The 17,837-nt window shown below is 36.1% G+C and overlaps 1 protein-coding gene across 2 annotated transcripts; it reads left to right on the top strand.

Moving 5' to 3' along the window:
• Window positions 1–6,494: 6,494 nt before the first annotated feature.
• On the top strand, window positions 6,495–17,397 carry SSBP1 (single stranded DNA binding protein 1). 2 transcript variants are annotated; one of them, XM_079150850.1, is made up of 7 exons: window positions 6,495–6,577; window positions 7,185–7,251; window positions 10,398–10,458; window positions 11,463–11,603; window positions 11,819–11,906; window positions 13,471–13,559; window positions 17,178–17,397. In XM_079150850.1, exons 2-7 carry the CDS (start codon window positions 7,228–7,230, stop codon window positions 17,219–17,221), a joined length of 447 nt encoding a protein of 148 aa, XP_079006976.1. In that variant the 5' UTR covers window positions 6,495–6,577; window positions 7,185–7,227; the 3' UTR covers window positions 17,222–17,397. The 2 variants fall into 2 exon arrangements, with proteins under 2 accessions (XP_079006976.1, XP_079006977.1); XM_079150851.1 differs by lacking the exon at window positions 6,495–6,577 and adding an exon at window positions 6,584–6,656.
• The last annotated feature ends 440 nt before the right edge of the window (window positions 17,398–17,837 follow it).

Below are 17,837 nucleotides of genomic sequence, written 5' to 3'. Positions count from 1 at the left end.
GCAGAGCAGGGTCCCAGGATCTAGGAGGCTTCTGGGTGGAAGAGCTGCACAGAGACAGGCTTAGGGGCGGAGCGAAGGTTCCAGGCCTGCGGGCAGATTTTCTGAGGAGGGGCAGCCTAAGGAGATTCATCTGCGAAGGGTGAGGCTCCCAGGCCCAGGAAGTAGGGCCGGGCCCCGGGGAACTTTGCAGAGGAAGGCAGCCCAGCCCAGGCGGTAGCTGTAAATTGAGGGGAACCTCTAGGAGGGAATTGACCAGCGACACCTCCCCACCGGGTGAGTCTTCCCTGCCGGGTGAGGTTTCCCCACAAGGACGGTAAAACCAGAGACTCAGGCCCAAACAGGCCTTGCCTCAGCCCGCAGCCTAGGTCCCCTTTGGATGACCATTGGTCAACAAGTGGAGGCAACTCTGCCCACTAGCAGGGATTATACCCCATCTGAAGGCCACCACTCCTAGAGAGGCAGCTTCCTTGTGGAGCACCGCATTATCAACTTCCTCCAAGACTTCAGCCTACTGAAGGCTAAGGGGGGATATATATAGAAATCTTGAGGGACATTGTAAGTCAATAGAGGAAATCTGCAATATCTCAGCGGTCCACTGATACCTGAACAATATGAAAAAACAAGGAAAGAAAATGCTACAAACAAATCTAGATGTTTCATCAATAAAACCCAATGACAGCATGGCAGAAGAAATGACAGAAAAGGAGTTCAGAATGTTCATAATTAAAATGATCAGAGAAGCAAACGATGAGATGAAAGAGCAAATGCACGCACTGAATGATGAGATGAAAGAGCAAATGCAGGCATTGAATGATCGCACCAATCGACAATTAAAAGAGCAAATACAGGAAGCAAAAGATCATTTCAATAAAGAGTTAGAGATATTGAAAAAAAACCAAACAGAAATCCTTGACATGAAGGAAACAATAAACCAAATTAAGAACTCCATAGAAAGCATATCCAGGAGGATAGAACACCTGGAAGACAGAACCTCAGACATTGAAGACAAAATATTTAACCTTGAAAACAAAGTTGAACAAACAGAGAAGATGGTAAGAAATCATGAACAGAATCTACAAGAACTATGGGATATCATGAAAAGGCCAAATTTAAGAATTATTGGAATTGAGGAAGGCCTAGAGAAACAAGCCAAAGGAATGAACAATTTATTCAATGAAATAATATCAGAAAATTTCCCAAATCTGAAGAATGAAATGGAAAATCAAGTTCAAGAGGCTTATAGGACTCCAAATACACAAAATTACAACAGACCCACACCAAGGCACATTATAATGAAAATACCTAACATACAAAATAAAGACAGAATTTTAAAGGCCGCGAGGGAAAAGAACCAAATTACATTCAGGGGGAAACCAATACGGATATCAGCAGATTTTTCAATCCAGACCCTAAAAGCTAGAAGGTCCTGGAACAACATTTTTCAAGCCCTGAAAGAAAATGGATGCCAACCAAGAATCTTATACCCAGCAAAACTTACCTTCAAATTTGACGATGAAATAAAATCCTTCCATGATAAAAAAAAAGCTAAAAGAATTTACAAAAAGAAAGCCAGCATTACAGAACATTCTCAGCAAAATATTCCATGAGGAAGAGATGAAAAACAAAGAAGCAAATCAGCAAAGGGAGGAATTATCCTAAAGGAATTGTCAAATAAAGGAGGAAACAAGTTGTGTCAAACAAATAAATAAATAAAATTTAAAAAATGAACCAAATGACCGGGAAACCAAATCATATCTCTATAATAACCCTGAATGTTAATGGCCTGAATTCATCACTCAAAACACATAGACTGGCAGATTGGATTAAAAAGAAAGATCCAACAATATGTTGCCTGCAAGAGACTCACCTCATAGAAAAAGATACCCATAGACTAAAGGTGAAAGGATGGGGAAAAACATACCATGCACATGGACTCAGCAAAAAAGCTGGAGTATCCATCCTCATTTCCGATAATGTGGACTTCAAGCCAAAGTTAGTCAGAAGGGATAAAGAAGGTCATTTCATACTGCTGAAGGGAAGCATAAATCAGCAAGATATAGCAATCATAAACATCTATGCCCCAAACAGTGGCTCATCCATGTATGTCAAACAAATCCTTCTCAATTTCAGAAACGAAATAGACCATAACACAATAATACTAGGTGATTTTAACACACCTCTCTCACCACTGGACAGATCTTCCAGACAAAAATTGAACAAAGAAACCATAGATCTCAATAACACAATCAATAATTTAGACTTAACGGACATTTATAGAATATACCATCCAACCAAGAGCGAATACACTTTCTTCTCAGCAGCACATGGATCCTTCTCTAAAATAGACCACATATTATGCCACAAAGCTAATGTGAGCAAATACAAGAAGATAGAGACACTAGCATGTATTCTATCAGATCATAATGGATTGAAGTTAGAAATAAATGAAAGAGTAAAACACAGAAACTATTCCAACATCTGGAGATTAAACAATATGCTATTATATGATGAATGGATAACAAGATATTAGGAAGGAAATTAAAAAATTCTTAGAGGTAAATGAGAACAAGGAAACATCATATCAAAATCTCTGGGACACTATGAAAGCAGTACTTAGAGGGAAATTTATTTCATGGAGCACATTTAATAAAAGAAGTAAAACTCAACAAATAAACGACCTAACACTACAGCTCAAAGCCCTAGAAAAAGAAGAACAGAACAGCACCAAAAGTAGTAGAAGACAGGAAATAGTTAAACTCAGAGCTGAAATCAATGAAATTGAAACAAAAGAAACAATACAAAAAATTGACAAAATAAATAGTTGGTTCTTTGAAAAAATAAACAAAATTGATAAACCTTTAGCCACACTAACAAAGAGAAGACGAGAGAAAACCCAAATCACTAAAATTTGGAATGAACAAGGAAATATCACAACAGACACGAGTGAAATACAAAACATAATTAGAAGTTATTTTGAAAATCTATACTCCGAAAAAATAGAAAATTTCGAAGACATCAACAGGTTTCTAGAGACATATGAATTGCCTAAACTGAACGAGGAGGACATACACAATTTAAATAGACCAATTTCAAGTACTGAAATAGAAGAAGTCATCAAAAGCCTACCAACAAAGAAAAGTCCGGGACCAGATGGGTTCTCAGCCGAGTTCTACAAAACCTTTAAAGAAGAGCTCATTCCAATACTTCTCAAAGTATTCCATAAAATAGAAGAGGAGGGAACCCTCCCAAACTCATTCTATGAAGCCAATATCACCCTGATACCTAAACCAGACAGAGACTCATCAAGGAAAGAAAATTTCAGACCAATATCCTTAATGAACATCGACGCAAAAATTCTCAACAAAATTTTAGCAAATTGCATACAAAAATATATTAAAAAGATAGTGCACCATGATCAAGTGGGTTTCATCCCAGGGATGCAAGGTTGGTTCAACATCAGGAAATCAATAAACGTAATTCACCACATTAATAGACTTAAAGTCAAGAATCACATGATTATTTCAATAGATGCAGAAAAAGCATTTGATAAAATACAGCACCCCTTCATGCTCAAAACACTAGAAAAAATAGGGATAGTGGGAACATTCCTTAACATTGTAAAGGCCATTTATGCTAAGCCCACGGCTAATATCATTCTAAATGGTGAAAAACTGAAAGCATTCTCCCTAAAAACTGGAACAAGGCAGGGATGCCCTCTTTCACCACTTCTATTCAACATTGTTCTTGAGACTCTAGCCAGAGCAATTAGACAAACCAAAGAAATTAAAGGGATACGAATTGGAAAAGAAGAACTCAAACTATCCCTGTTCGCTGATGACATGATTATATATTTAGAGGAACCTGGAAATTCCACCAGAAAACTCTTAGAACTCATAAGTGAATTCAGTAAAGTAGCAGGTTACAAGATCAATGCCCATAAATCCAACACATTTTTATACATAAGTGATGAATCTTCAGAAAGAGAAATTAGGAAAACTACCCCATTCACAATAGCCTCGAAAAAAATAAAATACTTGGGAATCAATCTCACAAAAGAGGTGAAAGACCTCTACAATGAGAACTATACAACACTAAAGAAAGAAATTAAAGAACACCTTAGAAGATGGAAAGATCTTCCATGTTCTTGGATAGGAAGAATTAATATTGTCAAAATGGCCATACTACCTAAAGTGCTATGCAAATTCAATGCAATTCCAATTAAAATCCCAATGACGTACCTTACAGAAATAGAGCAAGCAATTATGAAATTCATCTGAAAGAATAAGAAACCCTGAATAGCTAAAGCAATCCTTAGCAGGAAGAGTGAAACAGGGGGTATTGCAATACCAGATCTTCAACTCTACTTCAAAGCAATAGTAACAAAAACGACATGGTATTGGTATGAAAATAGACAGGTAGATCAATGGTACAGAATAGAGGACACGGACCCAAACCCAAATAAATACAATTTTCTCATACTAGACAAAGGTGCCAAAAATATGCAATGGAGAAAAGATAGCCTCTTCAACAAATGGTGCTGGGAGAATTGGAAATCCTTATGCAACAGAATGAAACTAAACCCATATCTCTCACCATGCACGAAACTAAACTCAAAATGGATTAAGGACCTCGGAATCAGACCAAAGACCCTGCAGATTATAGAAGAAAACGTAGGTCCAGATCTTCAACATGTCGGCCTAGGACCAGACTTCCTTAACATGACTCCCATAGCACAAGAAATAAAAGCAAGAATCAATAACTGGGATAGATTCAAACTAAAAAGCTTTCTCTCAGCAAAGGAAACTATCAGCAATGTGAAGAAAGAGCCTACAGAGTGGGAGAATATCTTTGCCAATCATACTTCAGATAGAGCACTAATCTCCAGAATCTATAAAGAACTCAAAAAACTCTACTCCAAGAATTCAAATAATCCAGTCGACAAATGGGCTAAGGAAATGAATAGACACTTCACAGAAGAAGATCTACAAGCAATCAACAAACATATGGAAAAGTGTTCAACATCTCTAGTAATAAGAGAAATGCAAATGAAAACTACCCTAAGATTCCATCTCACCTCAATTAGAATGGCAATTATCAAGAATACGAGGAACAACAGGTGTTGGCGAGGATGTGGGGAGAAAGGTACACTCATACATTGCTGGTGGGGCTGCAAATTAGTGCAGCCACTCTGGAAAGCAGTGTGGAGATTCCTTAGAAAACTTGGAATGGACCCTCCATTTGACCCAGCTATCCCACTCCTTGGCCTATACCCAAAGGACTTAAAATCAGCATACTACAGAGATACAGCCACATCAATGTTCATAGCTGCTCAATTCACAATAGCCAGACTGTGGAACCAACCTAGATGCCCTTCAATTGATGAGTGGATAAAGAAGCTGTGGTATATATATATATATATACAATGGAATATTACTCAGCCATAAAGAATGATAAAATTATGGCATTTGCAGGCAAATGGATGAAATTGGAGAATATCATGCTAAGTGAGATAAGCCAATCTCAAAAAGCCAAAGGACAAATGATATCGCTAATAAGTGGAGGAGGACACATAATGGGGGGGAGGGAAGGGTTAGTATTAGGGTTAGAGTTAGGGTTAGGGAGGGGTCAAGTATGGAGGAAGGAAGCACTGTATAGAGGGAAAAGAGGGGTGGGAGAGGTGGGGGGAAGGGAAAAAAATAACAGAATGAATCAAACAACATTGTTCTATGTAAATTTATGATTACACAAATGGTATGCCTTTATGTCATGTACAAACAGAGAAACAACATGTATCCCATTTGTTTACAATAAAAAAAAAAAAAAAGATTGTCAATTAAGAAAAATTGTTACACACTAAATGCCTTTAAAGCCAGGAAAGTATACTTAGGTTAAAATTATTTCAAATTTTGGTTTAAGCTAAATAAACAATGTTATGAGTTTTAACACATCTACTTTTAAAAGTTTCAATATTTCTTCAATTACTTTAATGATTTGGAAAAAAATTTAAAATACACAAAAAATATAGTGGCACATACTTCCTTGTGCCTCCTGAGGTTCTCAGCGTGGATTGGGTCCTGTATTTAAAATTTCAATATTCTATTATGAATTTCTTGCATTAATTATGACTTTTTAAAACAAGACATTAAAATATTATGTTGATTGCCATTTTTTGGCGCCCTCTTGAATTTTGAGGCCTCAGCACTTTCTCTATAATCCCTCCTTTTTCTGCTTAAGGCCTGGGCGGTTTGTTTTGTTCCTTCAAGGAGAGCGGAGCTATTCACAATTTCACGTACTTCTTCCCCTCTTGGGCCAGACTAGGAACCTCAACAAATGTCATTCAAGAACATTTAAAATCCGCGCAACTCACCACTTGGCGGCGCCGATCTACCCATTTCCGCCTGGAACGAAACGCCCGGAACTCTCAAGTGAAAGGGCGTGTTTCTCGCAGTTTTGGCCGGCAGCATTTATACGGAGCACGCCTCTGACTTCCTGTTTTCTCCTTCCTATCGCGATCCTTACGTCCTTCGTGCACCGGAAGTGACACCCTGGGTGGAGGTTGCCCGGGCTAGTGCGTCAGGTGAGGGAGGGAGTAAAGAAGGGCGCGAGCCCAGCGTTGGTGGTGTTGCGTGCCTGCGCGAATCGGGAGGTGGTGCTGTGTCGGTGTTTTCTCTTCTTACTCGAGGGAAGGACTCCGCCGTTTCTTCCCAAGTTGTTGGGTGGGAGCTTCACGTTTGGGAAAGGGCGCCCGTCAGTCATCCCAGCGGTGAGGCCCCGGAGCTCGGGGATCTCCAGGGCACGTTGGTCTTTGCCAGCCGGGATGGAAGCAGGAGTGTTTGCAGCGCCGGGCTTCAGATTATAGCCCCTTAATGGCACTGTTATTTATTGAGCTCTTACTGTGTGTTAGGAACTCTTAGGAGTTGTGTTGCAATACAATTTGAGAAAACTGGATTGAAAGCGGGAATAACTCAGTCAGAATTTTTTAAATATGGGTTCGAAAAGAGGAAATTAAGTGGGATCGAAAAGAGGTTTCTGGAGGGGGAAAGGGATCCTGAAAGGTGTGGGGATGTTGATGTGGGCTCAGGTTAGAAGTGCATAAAAATCACGAATGAATTTAGGACTAGTCAACTTGTTTCTCTTGCTATAAGATGTAGTATTTAATTTATCTTTTTTTCTTTCCCCTTTAGGAAAAGATAAAAGTTTAGATTGTAAGTAAAGAAAATAGAAGCCATGTTTCGAAGACCTGTATTACAGGTAGTCACTCTTCTGTATTAGCACACTAAGCTGTACTTTCATCAGCCATAATGATCAGATTTCTGTAGGCTTTTGACTGCAGGGGCAAAAGATCTTTAAGTCTACCCACCACCTCATGTGTACTCATTTGACAGGGAAGTTCAGAGATAAATCTTACCATGTGAATAATGTTTACTAAAACAAAAAATTTCAAATCTATTCACATATATAATAGGAGTTATTAATTTTTAAAACGTGTAACTTGAATCTAGATCAGGCTGCATCAGGTTTTATCGATACAAGGACTATAAGAGTTTTTGTCAGCATTTTTTGTATAAGTCATATAGTTCCTTTTCTGACCCTCTACCTCCTTTTACTAAATGCTTCCCTCTTTCCTTCTTCCTACCCTGAGGAGAACAGCTCAACTCTTGAGTATCACCACAGATTCATATTACCCAACTTCATTCTCATTCTGTGCGGTGGCTCCTCATCTGTCCCCTCACCCTAGCCATCTTTGAGTCAGATTACCTAGATTAGGTAAACCTAGATTACCACTTTTCCTCACCACATTTGGTCACCAAGTCTTGTAGAGTTCCCTTAATATCTCCTCTCAATGACTCCTCATATTCCCTTTAAGACTATTGAAGAATCAGTTCCTCTATGAAATCTGTTGTCATCTTTGAAAAATTGTCATTTGACTTTATCATCTTAGATTCCCACTTTAACTTGCAGGTACTTCTAGAAACCTTTTAAAATTATGTGTTGAAATGTGAAATGTGGAAAAGTTATTGCTAGTTGGGCACAGTGATTGAGTGTTGTAATCCCAGTTACTTGGAAGGCCAAGGCAGGAGGATTCCAAGTTCAAGGCCAGTCTTGGCAACTTAGCTGGACTCTGTCTTAAAAAAAAAAAAAAAGGGGGGGCTGGGGGGTGTAACTCAGTAGTAAAGTGCTCCTGGGTTCAATTCCTAGTACAAAAACAAAAGTTACTACTATCTTGATAATACTGAGTACTACAATATTAAGATATCTTTAAAACCAAATATAAAGAAGTTAAAAGTTTAATTTTAAAAGTTATACAAGTTAAATAATTTCCCTATTTCTACTTCTTTAGTTGGTCTTGATTTTTATGTGTGCCTAAAATAAGACATACTGTTATTTTTTAAGATTTATGAGTTTTAACTTGTCTGACCACTCAAATTAGTATATTGCTATGCTCATGACACAGGTACTAGTTAGCAGTTTGATTCTGTAGTATGTTGTAACTTAACATCTTTGTTTTCTTATCCACCTTTTTTCCTAAACTTTAGTGATAGGCTTATATAGCTAACAGCACCTAGGAATGGGTATTCATTTAATTGGTGGACTTCTGCTTTTTATAGTAATAGTACTGCTGCTTGAAAAATGTTTCTCTGGTAGAATGTCTGGCTTTCTGAATTCTACATCCAGTGATGTACTCCTACCTTATGAAGGTAGAAGTATGCCTTGAACAAAATATCTTTGAGGCAGCAGAAGGCAGTGGGAAAATGAGCAACCTTGGTATTATGTAACCCTGGCATCTAGTCATGATTTACTACTTATTTCTTACAAGATCTTGGGCAAGTTTCTCTGAGCTTCAGTTTACTTGGCTCTAAAGTGGTGATAATTTTACAATATATATTTAGTTTTAGGGTTACGTGATAGTAGATAAAACTTTTAGTTGGTATTCAGTAATAATATCTGTGATTAACATTAAGGTACTACTCGTGTGGCAGTGGCTACCCTTTTCTGATGACTCTCTGACTTGGATAGCCAACCATATCTTTGTACTTAACCATATTTGCTTATCTTATGTCATTTTCCTTGATAACACTGAAAACATGAAATTTTCCATCAGATTATTTATACAGCTTTACAACTGGCTAAGGCCACTGTAGAAACTGTATGATTTTTTTGTAGTAGTCTTGTGAAGCAGATGTTCATCATTATTTTTGGTCATTTTTAAGTGAAACACTTTAGGCTCATCATATTTGAGGTATCTCCTATTGCTTATGAGTTTAAAGAAGAAACCAGGGAAGCTTTATAGACTCTACAAGTTTTATCCACAGGGAATCTGACTTTGGAACGTATGCTCATTGCTATGTCCAAAGGATATTCATGTAATGAATGTATGGAATGTAAATTTTTTTTTTTTTTTTTTGTATGGGGGAATTGTATTTTTTTGTATGGGCACCCAACCACCGAGCCACATCCCCATCCCTTTTTTGTATTTTATTTAGAGACAGGGTCTCACTGAGCTGCTTAGGGCCTATCTTCTGATCTTCCTGCCTCAACCTCAGAGCTGCTGGGATTATAGGCATGTGCCACCAACCTGGCCTTGCAGTGTATTGGGTTTGTTTGTTTGCTTTTTTTTTTTTTTTTGAGCTTAACCTATTTCTCATTCTCTGTTCCTTGTGGCTAAGAATGAGATTTAAGTAATGACATTGCTTATATTACATATACCCCAGCAGTGGTTTGATAAGGTTAAATGAGTCTATTTATAAATACATTAATTATAAAGTTTATAAAACACTCTTCCCTTTTCTACTTTCCTTTGTTCTAATGATGTACTAAGTCTGTACCCACATTAGATAAATCTAAGTTTCTTAATTTCTAAAGTGTTTATTCAAAGTGTAGTAATAATATACCAGTTATTTAGACTAAAAAAAAGGGTTGGTCCATTCTTGTGAGTGTATAAAGTAATTTTTAATTTTTTTCTGTGTCTCTGGCTAATGAAAGCTGGATTTTTTTTTTTTTTTTGAGCAACTCTTAGGTACATGTTGGATTTACAATCACTGTCATGCTTTCTTTTGTGGAAAACATACCAATTTGATTTTGCCTTTCATGTGCAAAAACAGAGTTGCCATAATCACGCAGATTGCCACAAATGAAACAGAAGAAGACTATAAGTTAACTTTTGGGCATGCTCTCTCCTACCTTCTTTGTATCTGTGGCTTCTGTAAGAGGCTGCTCCAGCAGTGTTTGCTTGATCTTTCTGGCTCTGGATGTTGAAAGAACATGGGAAAAGCTTTTGTCTTCTGGAACTCACAGAAACTACTGCCTAAGTGGTGAATGAATATGAGCGAGTCTTCTGTTTGCATTTGCCTTTTCTAAAAAAATTAAAGCCATGTTGCTCATTTGTTCACCTTTAGGTACTTCATCAGTTTGTAAGACATGAGTCTGAAATAGCCAGCAGTTTGGTTCTTGAAAGATGTAAGTAGCTAATTTCTAAGTTTGCAGTGTTATTTATAGTACTGTGCCAGTATTCTCAAAGTGCTATAGAAGGGGTTTGCTGGGTTAAACCATGTTAACCATTATGACTTTGGCTCATATTTGCGTCTTAGGTTGGCTTTGCCCATCAGGGTATGGGGACTCATTATCATTTGGGCCCTTCTTTTCTTTAGTGACCAGATACTACTCACTCTTGTCATCACTGTCCTGCTGGACAATTTCTCTGAATCATATTTGGTTATCTGAGTCTTCCAAGGTTATTTTAAATTGTGAAAGATATTATTTCACAGAAATATTCCCTTTTTTAATAAAGATTTTTAAATCTCAGATTTGTTTTAGCACACAGTTTTTTTAAAAAAGATACTTTACATAAGAATTTAAGATAAGATAAAGAATTTGAGTTTGTTTTGTGGAACTTCTTTCTGTTTTCTCCTTGCCAACCCTTTTACCCCACTCCCAACCTTCCTTTATTTACCCCTTTAACTTGATATGTTGATTGTCTAGTATTTGGATTTTGCTTAATTCAGAGATTAAAGTTGAAATGGTATTTTTAACTGTTGCTTTTCTGGATACTTCTCTCAATCTAAGGTGTTTGAATTTCTGTAAATGTCAGCTTCAGCTGACATAATGAATTACCACAGAGTGGGTGGATTAAATAGTAAGCATTTATTTCTCACAGTTCCGGAGGCTACAAGTCCAAGATCAGGGTGCCAGCATGGTTGGGCTGTTGGTGAGGGCCTTATTCCTGGTTTGCAGATGGTAGCTTTCTCACTGTTTTTACTTGGTAGAAAGAGAGAGAGAGTGCTCTGATATTTTCTTCTTCTTAAAAGGACATTAATCCCATCATGGAGGCTCCCTTCATCACCTTATCTAAATCTAATCACCTACAAGGTCCACCTCCAAATACTATCACATTGGGACTTAGCACTTCAAGGTATAAATTTTGAGGTAGCAGGTTTTCAGTCTTATTTTATTTCCTGTTTCAGCTCTTAATCGTGTGCAGTTACTTGGGCGAGTGGGTCAGGACCCGGTCCTGAGACAGGCGGAAGGGAAAAATCCAGTAACAATATTTTCTCTAGCAACAAATGAGATGTGGCGATCAGGGGAGAATGAAGAATACCAAATGGGTGAGTATAAAAGACTGGGGTTTTAATCTTATCAGCAATAGACATTATTTATTGCCAGTTATCTAAGTAGAGATAAGCTACTTTCCGACAAAGTCCATCTTTTCTAATTTTGTTGTTCTTTTAGAAATTGTGAGTTTAGTTTTGCTGGGCATGTTGTCCATTGGCATTTGTTTTGTCTGCTGGTGTTGTAACCATTTCCTTTTCTTGTGATTTAGGTGACATCAGTCAAAAGACAACATGGCATAGGATATCAGTGTTCCGGCCAGGCCTTAGAGATGTAGCCTATCAGTATGTGAAAAAGGGGTAAGTTACAGAAGGAAGCTCTTTAGGATTAAATGATATAAAGATTCAATAATAACAAGTGTTCTCATGGCAGGGAACATATAACTCCTCCTTTATTCTTGAGTTCTTAGGTTCATATTCTTATGTTCATACCTTAATTCTATATGCTTGCAATGTAGCTATGTTGTGTGACTAATTCAAAGGTGTGACTAATTCAGAGGTGTGTAAAATCTTGGGTCTTCTAAGAACATACAATGTAGTACATACAAGGCAGAAGTAGATTGGGGCAGGAGAGAAGACCAGTGCCTTAAGTGCCACCACAGCACTGCTTTTGGAGCAGCTGCAACAGGTGTTTTTAGTGGTTCCTGTGCCTCTGGGATCAGGGATCCTGGGGTTAGTGTTTTTTTTCCTTTTGACATTTGCATGATGTCCTTAGCAGGGGATCTGGAATGTCTGAAGCCTGATGCTGAGTTGTTACTCTCAGTATTTATATTTGGTACTTTCTAGAGACTTAGTAGTTCCCTTTGTAATGCTTAGATTAATTATCATAAAAATGTGTTTTCTAAATTCTCAGAAGAACAAAAGGATATGTTTCATAGCAGTTATATTAATAGTTACGTTGTTTAGAAAGGTACTGGTTTCGTAGAAATAAAACATGGAAATAATTTCAGCAATGATTAAAAATTCTTTCAATAACCGCATACCTTTTCTTCATATGTATCTCCATTGCCCTTCGTGTGTGTGTGTGTGTGTGTGTGCGCGCCCACATGCACATACACATACAAACACATAAGAGGGTATTTCAAGGAAAATGTCAATGTACAGTTTCACCTCCTGATTCATGAGTCAGTGTGAGTGTGTTTGTTTTCTTTGATGTCCAGTCATTTCACTTATTTTGTCTTTGTACTTTATCTTTCTGGTGATGGTGGTCTCTAAAAACTGGTGCCATTGTGGTCATTTTGTACCCTTTAAAAATCAGAGTTATGAAAAAAAAATCAGTTATGATTTTCATCTATTTCAGCCTTCTATATAGTATAGAAATTGTCTTAATAATTGACTCTGTGATAGACTAAACCGAAAACCTCTATTTTGAATTTTAACAACCTAAGCCCCTTAGAAATAAAGTCATAAACCTCCCTATAGAAGGGAATTGATACATAAAGTTAAAAGCAACGTGTCTGTTAGGAAGTCTAAAACCAGAGGTTAAGTAAAATGACATATTGGAAATCAGTCCTAGAGATGAATAGATGCCCCTAAATTGGTCTTTTGTCTTTGTGATCTTAAAGTTATCTCTTTAAAATAAAAAAAAATTTGGCTTAAGATGTTGACTTTTTTTTTTTTAAACTCTCAGGAAGAAAATAGCTGAAGGATGCAAATATTGTGCTTTTCACATAGATACATAAAGTTTGTCTATACATTATGTTTCAGTACTCTTAATTCTGAACTTTAAGAAGTGGTAGCAAAAATGGAATTATGTGTAATTATGTATTTCATTCTTTGTGTATGTTCATTACCACCACTGACCTGACTCTTTGTAAAGCATGTTAGAGTTTCCAGAATAAAAACTGTAAATTATGTATAACAGGTCCCGAATTTATGTGGAAGGAAAAGTAGACTATGGTGAATACATGGATAAAAATAATGTGAGGCGACAAGCAACAACAATCATAGCTGGTAAGAACCTTGTGAGAATAGCTTTCTTTTCTCTTTTTAAAGCTTGACTGTGTTGTAAGGAAATAGTGGGGCTGTGAAAATTATTTCTGTACTTAATAGTTTTAGTTCAAAAGCAACTTTTGAGTAAATTATAAAGTTGAATTTTTCATTCCAGAATTTATTACAACTTAATCCTAGTGATTTTAATGCCATCACCTTCACAGGGAGAAGCATGTACCAAGACAGTTGGATTAGTGTGCATGACTTTAGACATTTGTGTAAATTTAAGAATCTCTTTGGAACTGAATATACTAAAATTTTTATTTGAAATATAAAAGCTTCTATTGTACACTTTTAAACAAATTGCAAAACAACCAAGAAAAGATGAACATATAAAGCTTGAAGAGGAAGAAGATATCCCCTAGCAGAGTTTTCAAACTTTTGAAAATTTAATAAGAAATTTGAACAGCATAACTCTTTGGACATCTTTAAGTGACTGAATATGTTTTTCAATAGAAAGTTACTACATTTAGTTTAATAGAATCTAAATACTGTAGCAACTTGATACCCATTGTCTTATTAAAAATATATAAGAGAAAGCGCTTCAACATTTGGAATTTTTATTTTATTTCTTTTTCCTTGAACTTGTGTCATTTCCATTTTTTCTCAAAAGTATATCTTAAATATATTATGTAGTTAAGAATCTTTTCATTCATCTTAATGGTAGTAGTTTGTAATAAAAAATATAAACCTGCATTCACTCATTTGGAATCCTTAGGGGACTGTTCCCAGGATCCTTCACAGATACCAAAGAATGCTTCAAGTCCTTTTTGTAAAATGGTGTAGTATTTGCTTATAACTGCACATATCCTGCCATATGTGTTATATCTCCAGATTACTTGTAACACAATGTAATGCTATGTGAGTAGTTGTACTGTATTGTTTAGGGAATAATGAAAGAAAAACAAACATCTACATGTTCAGATGGAATTGTTGGTTTTCAAATTTATTTATTTATTTATTTATTTTGGTGGTGCTGGAGATTGAACCCAGGGCCTTATGCATTCGAGGCAAGCACTCTATCAACTGAACTGTATCTCCAGCCTGGTTTTCAAAAATTTTTCATCTATGGTTATAGTTGAATTTATGGATGTGGAACCTTGAATATGGAGGACTGATTGTATGCACATAAGAGAAATTAAAAAAAAATCTGTGACAGTAAGGCTCTAAGTGATACGATGAGTTATTACAGTTGCTTTTAGTACCTGATTGACCAAACAATTTCAGTATATTAATATAAAAGGTGAAATTTTGGAAATATATCTTTATTTATTTGTTTGTTTGTTTTTGGCAGTACTGAGGGTTTAACCCAGGTCTTTCACACGCTGGGCAAGTAGTCTACCACTCAACTCTTTCGGAAATTTCTGTTTTATTTTTGAGATAGGGAGTCACTAAGTTGCCCAGGCTGGCCTCAAACTTGTGGTTCTCCTTTCTTAGCTTTCTGAGTAACTGGGATTACTCAGACACTCAACTCTGGAAATGCATCTTTAAATGAGATAGGTAGTTATTGTTTTTTTCTACTTCTTGGATAATTGCTAAAATTAGGTGTTGTTAAGTCTCAGTTCTGTTCTCTTTTTTTGGTACCAGGGATTGAACCTAGTGGTGCTTAACCAGTAAGCCACATCTCCGGCCCTTTTTTATATTTTCTTTAGAGACAGGGTTTTGCTGAATTGCTTTTAGGACCTTGCTAAGTTGCTGAGGCTGGCTTTGAATTTGTAGTCCTCCTGCTTTATCATCCTGAGCTTCTTGGGATTATAGGTGTGTCTCACTATTCCTGGCTGTTTTTGTTGACAGAAGCATGAAGAAACCTTGTTTTTATAAATAAATAGAAATGAAAGAAATAGTAATGTCTCAATATTTACTAACTACTGAGATAATGCTGAAATTAGGTAATATCATTTCAAAGTGTTTTATTATGGAAACTGTGAAATATAAAAGTAGAATGGTAAAATGAGCCTCCATAATTTAGCTTCATCAATTATAAATCGATGACCAGTATTATCTCTTCTGTGTCCTCAGCCACTTTTTTTCTACCTGTATTATTTTAGAGTAACGCCAGACATCATTATTTCATTTATAAATTTCAGTGAATATCTGAAAGATAGGATCTTTCAAAAAGATAACTGAAATGCTATTATTATACCTAATATTAAGTTTTTTTAGTAAATATGACTATGTTCAAATTTCCTTGCTTATTTCATAAATTAATGAGCATGCATTAAATTAGATGGTATTTATATATCATAAGTCTCTGTTAAATGACAGAATTCCTTTTGTCTTTCTCTTTTCTGTTGCTCCAGAGTTCATGTCTTAACAACTGAACATAATGATGCATTATAATTTGTTATAGATGATAATTATACTTACTAATAAGTTTCTTTGAAAGTGTATTGAGTTTGAAAACCAACATAGGTATTTTCATATCCTCCTTTATTTTCCATGATGAACTAAGTTTGTGAGTAAACTTTGAATTGTTTAAACTCTTTGTGTTATAAACTAAGCAAAATAGAAGCATTTCAGATTATCCTTTTGGTTTTTTTCTTGTCATCAGTTTTCATTGGCATGGTTAGTTAACTATATGTCGATGATTGATAGTAAATCTAAATAGAACTTTAGTTATGTTTGAATTGAAGAAAACATTTTAATTTGGTTGACCAGTTTTATTTATAGGCCATATTTTTTTTCCTGGGGATCATACCTGAACTTAAAAATAACCACCAGTGGATGGCACTCTTGGCTTTTTACAGTGATTTCAGTTTTAATAATCTCTTTCTTGAATTACTATTCTTTACCTAAGAATTCTGTTTTGGGAAGCCTGTATTTATGAAGTCATGATCAGATATTATAAATACAGGTCATTGTATAATAACTATTTTGTGGATAATTTTATAGTTACAAGAATTGGAAATTTTTGGAGTTATGAAGGAAATAATGCTTATCTCTTTTCCTTTATTTTCCCTTAGCTATCTCGCTCTGGAATAGCATTTGTAGACCAAAGTCTGATGTTTGGGGATAAAAATGCTTATTTCTATAGTACTTGTTACAAAGCTTTCCCCCAAAATGGGTATATAAAAATCAGTCTCTTAAAATTTAAGAAAATTTTTCTGTGAGTTTTTGAACTTCCTTAAAAACAAATCTGCAACACTAACAAGGCCGTTTGTGAACCTTGTCCTTTCTCCATACCTGTTGCATATGAAATGATAAGCGTGATGTGCATTGGTCCTTTACTTGTTGAGGATGTGCTGTCTGGTGTCATAGCCTCTGTTGAGCACAGCAAACATCCAAACTTGTGACCAGTTCTTTTACAGGAAGTTTTTGTTGGGATGATTTAATCTGTCTTCAGGAAAGACAAGAAATACTTTACCTTTTCTAACAAGGCAAATTCTTGAACAAACTGTCAAAACCCATTTTTTAGCTCAATTTATGACTATTTTATATGCCTTTCATGAATGCAGCAAAAGTTATTTAGCATTTGGAAAATTTGTTACAGCACCAAAGTATATATGTGTTCGAGGGGGATTAGTAAATGAAATGGGAAAGAGTTCTGAAAGTAATATTTGTGTTTTGGCTTCTTTACAGATAACATTATATTTCTGAGTGACCAGACAAAAGAAAAGGCATAAAATGGACGATTCTTCTTTGGCCATTGTTTGGTACAGTCCCATTTCCGAATCATGTGTAGTCTTTATAGTTTCTAAGGACAAGAATTAAAATGCCCTTTTATACAAATGAGTGATAATATTTTTCCTGTCACTGCTTTTCCCCTTTTTGTGGCATAAACATCAGTAGATCCTGTCAATTTTGGTGTGTACTCGTTTATTCTTTTATGAGTAGTTTCAAAATAGAGAACTTTCAGGTTCATTTATCTGGATTGTAATAAAAGGTTAAATGTCCTTTGGAAGGCCCTCTGCTTTGGGGCACACTTCTGTTACAGTTTATTCAGCCTCTTGCCATATGTTGAACATTCCTGTTAGGCATTTATCCTATAGTTGTAAGCGTTGATTTTCTAACCTATTTGCTCTATAAACTTGAAAGCAAGTATTGAATCTTCTCTGTGTACTTGCACTTTAACCAGTGTGTGGCACAGAAGGGCCATTCAATAAATGTTGACAGATGAATGATCCCAGTGGGATATTGAGTTTTAGTCCAATTTGAAGGAGTTTACCAAAGAGTGGCTAGTGTCTAACCTAAAAACTGTTTCAAGAATAACCTATCTTCTTTACATCTTTTGTTTTAGGA

The sequence above is a fragment of the Sciurus vulgaris genome (genome assembly GCF_902686455.1).
Source record: "Sciurus vulgaris genome assembly, chromosome: 8".
Lineage (NCBI taxonomy): Eukaryota > Metazoa > Chordata > Mammalia > Rodentia > Sciuridae > Sciurus > Sciurus vulgaris.
The sequence above is the reverse complement of the archived record's forward strand: the minus strand, read 5'-3'. Positions and strand labels throughout refer to the sequence as shown.

Coding starts and splice junctions, on each gene's coding strand:
- SSBP1 (XM_079150850.1), top strand. CDS start 7,228: ATGTTTCGAAGACCTGTATTACAG. Junction 7,252..10,397: donor TTCGAAGACCTGTATTACAG/GTAGTCACTCTT, acceptor GTTCACCTTTAG/GTACTTCATCAGTTTGTAAG. Junction 11,907..13,470: donor TATCAGTATGTGAAAAAGGG/GTAAGTTACAGA, acceptor TATGTATAACAG/GTCCCGAATTTATGTGGAAG.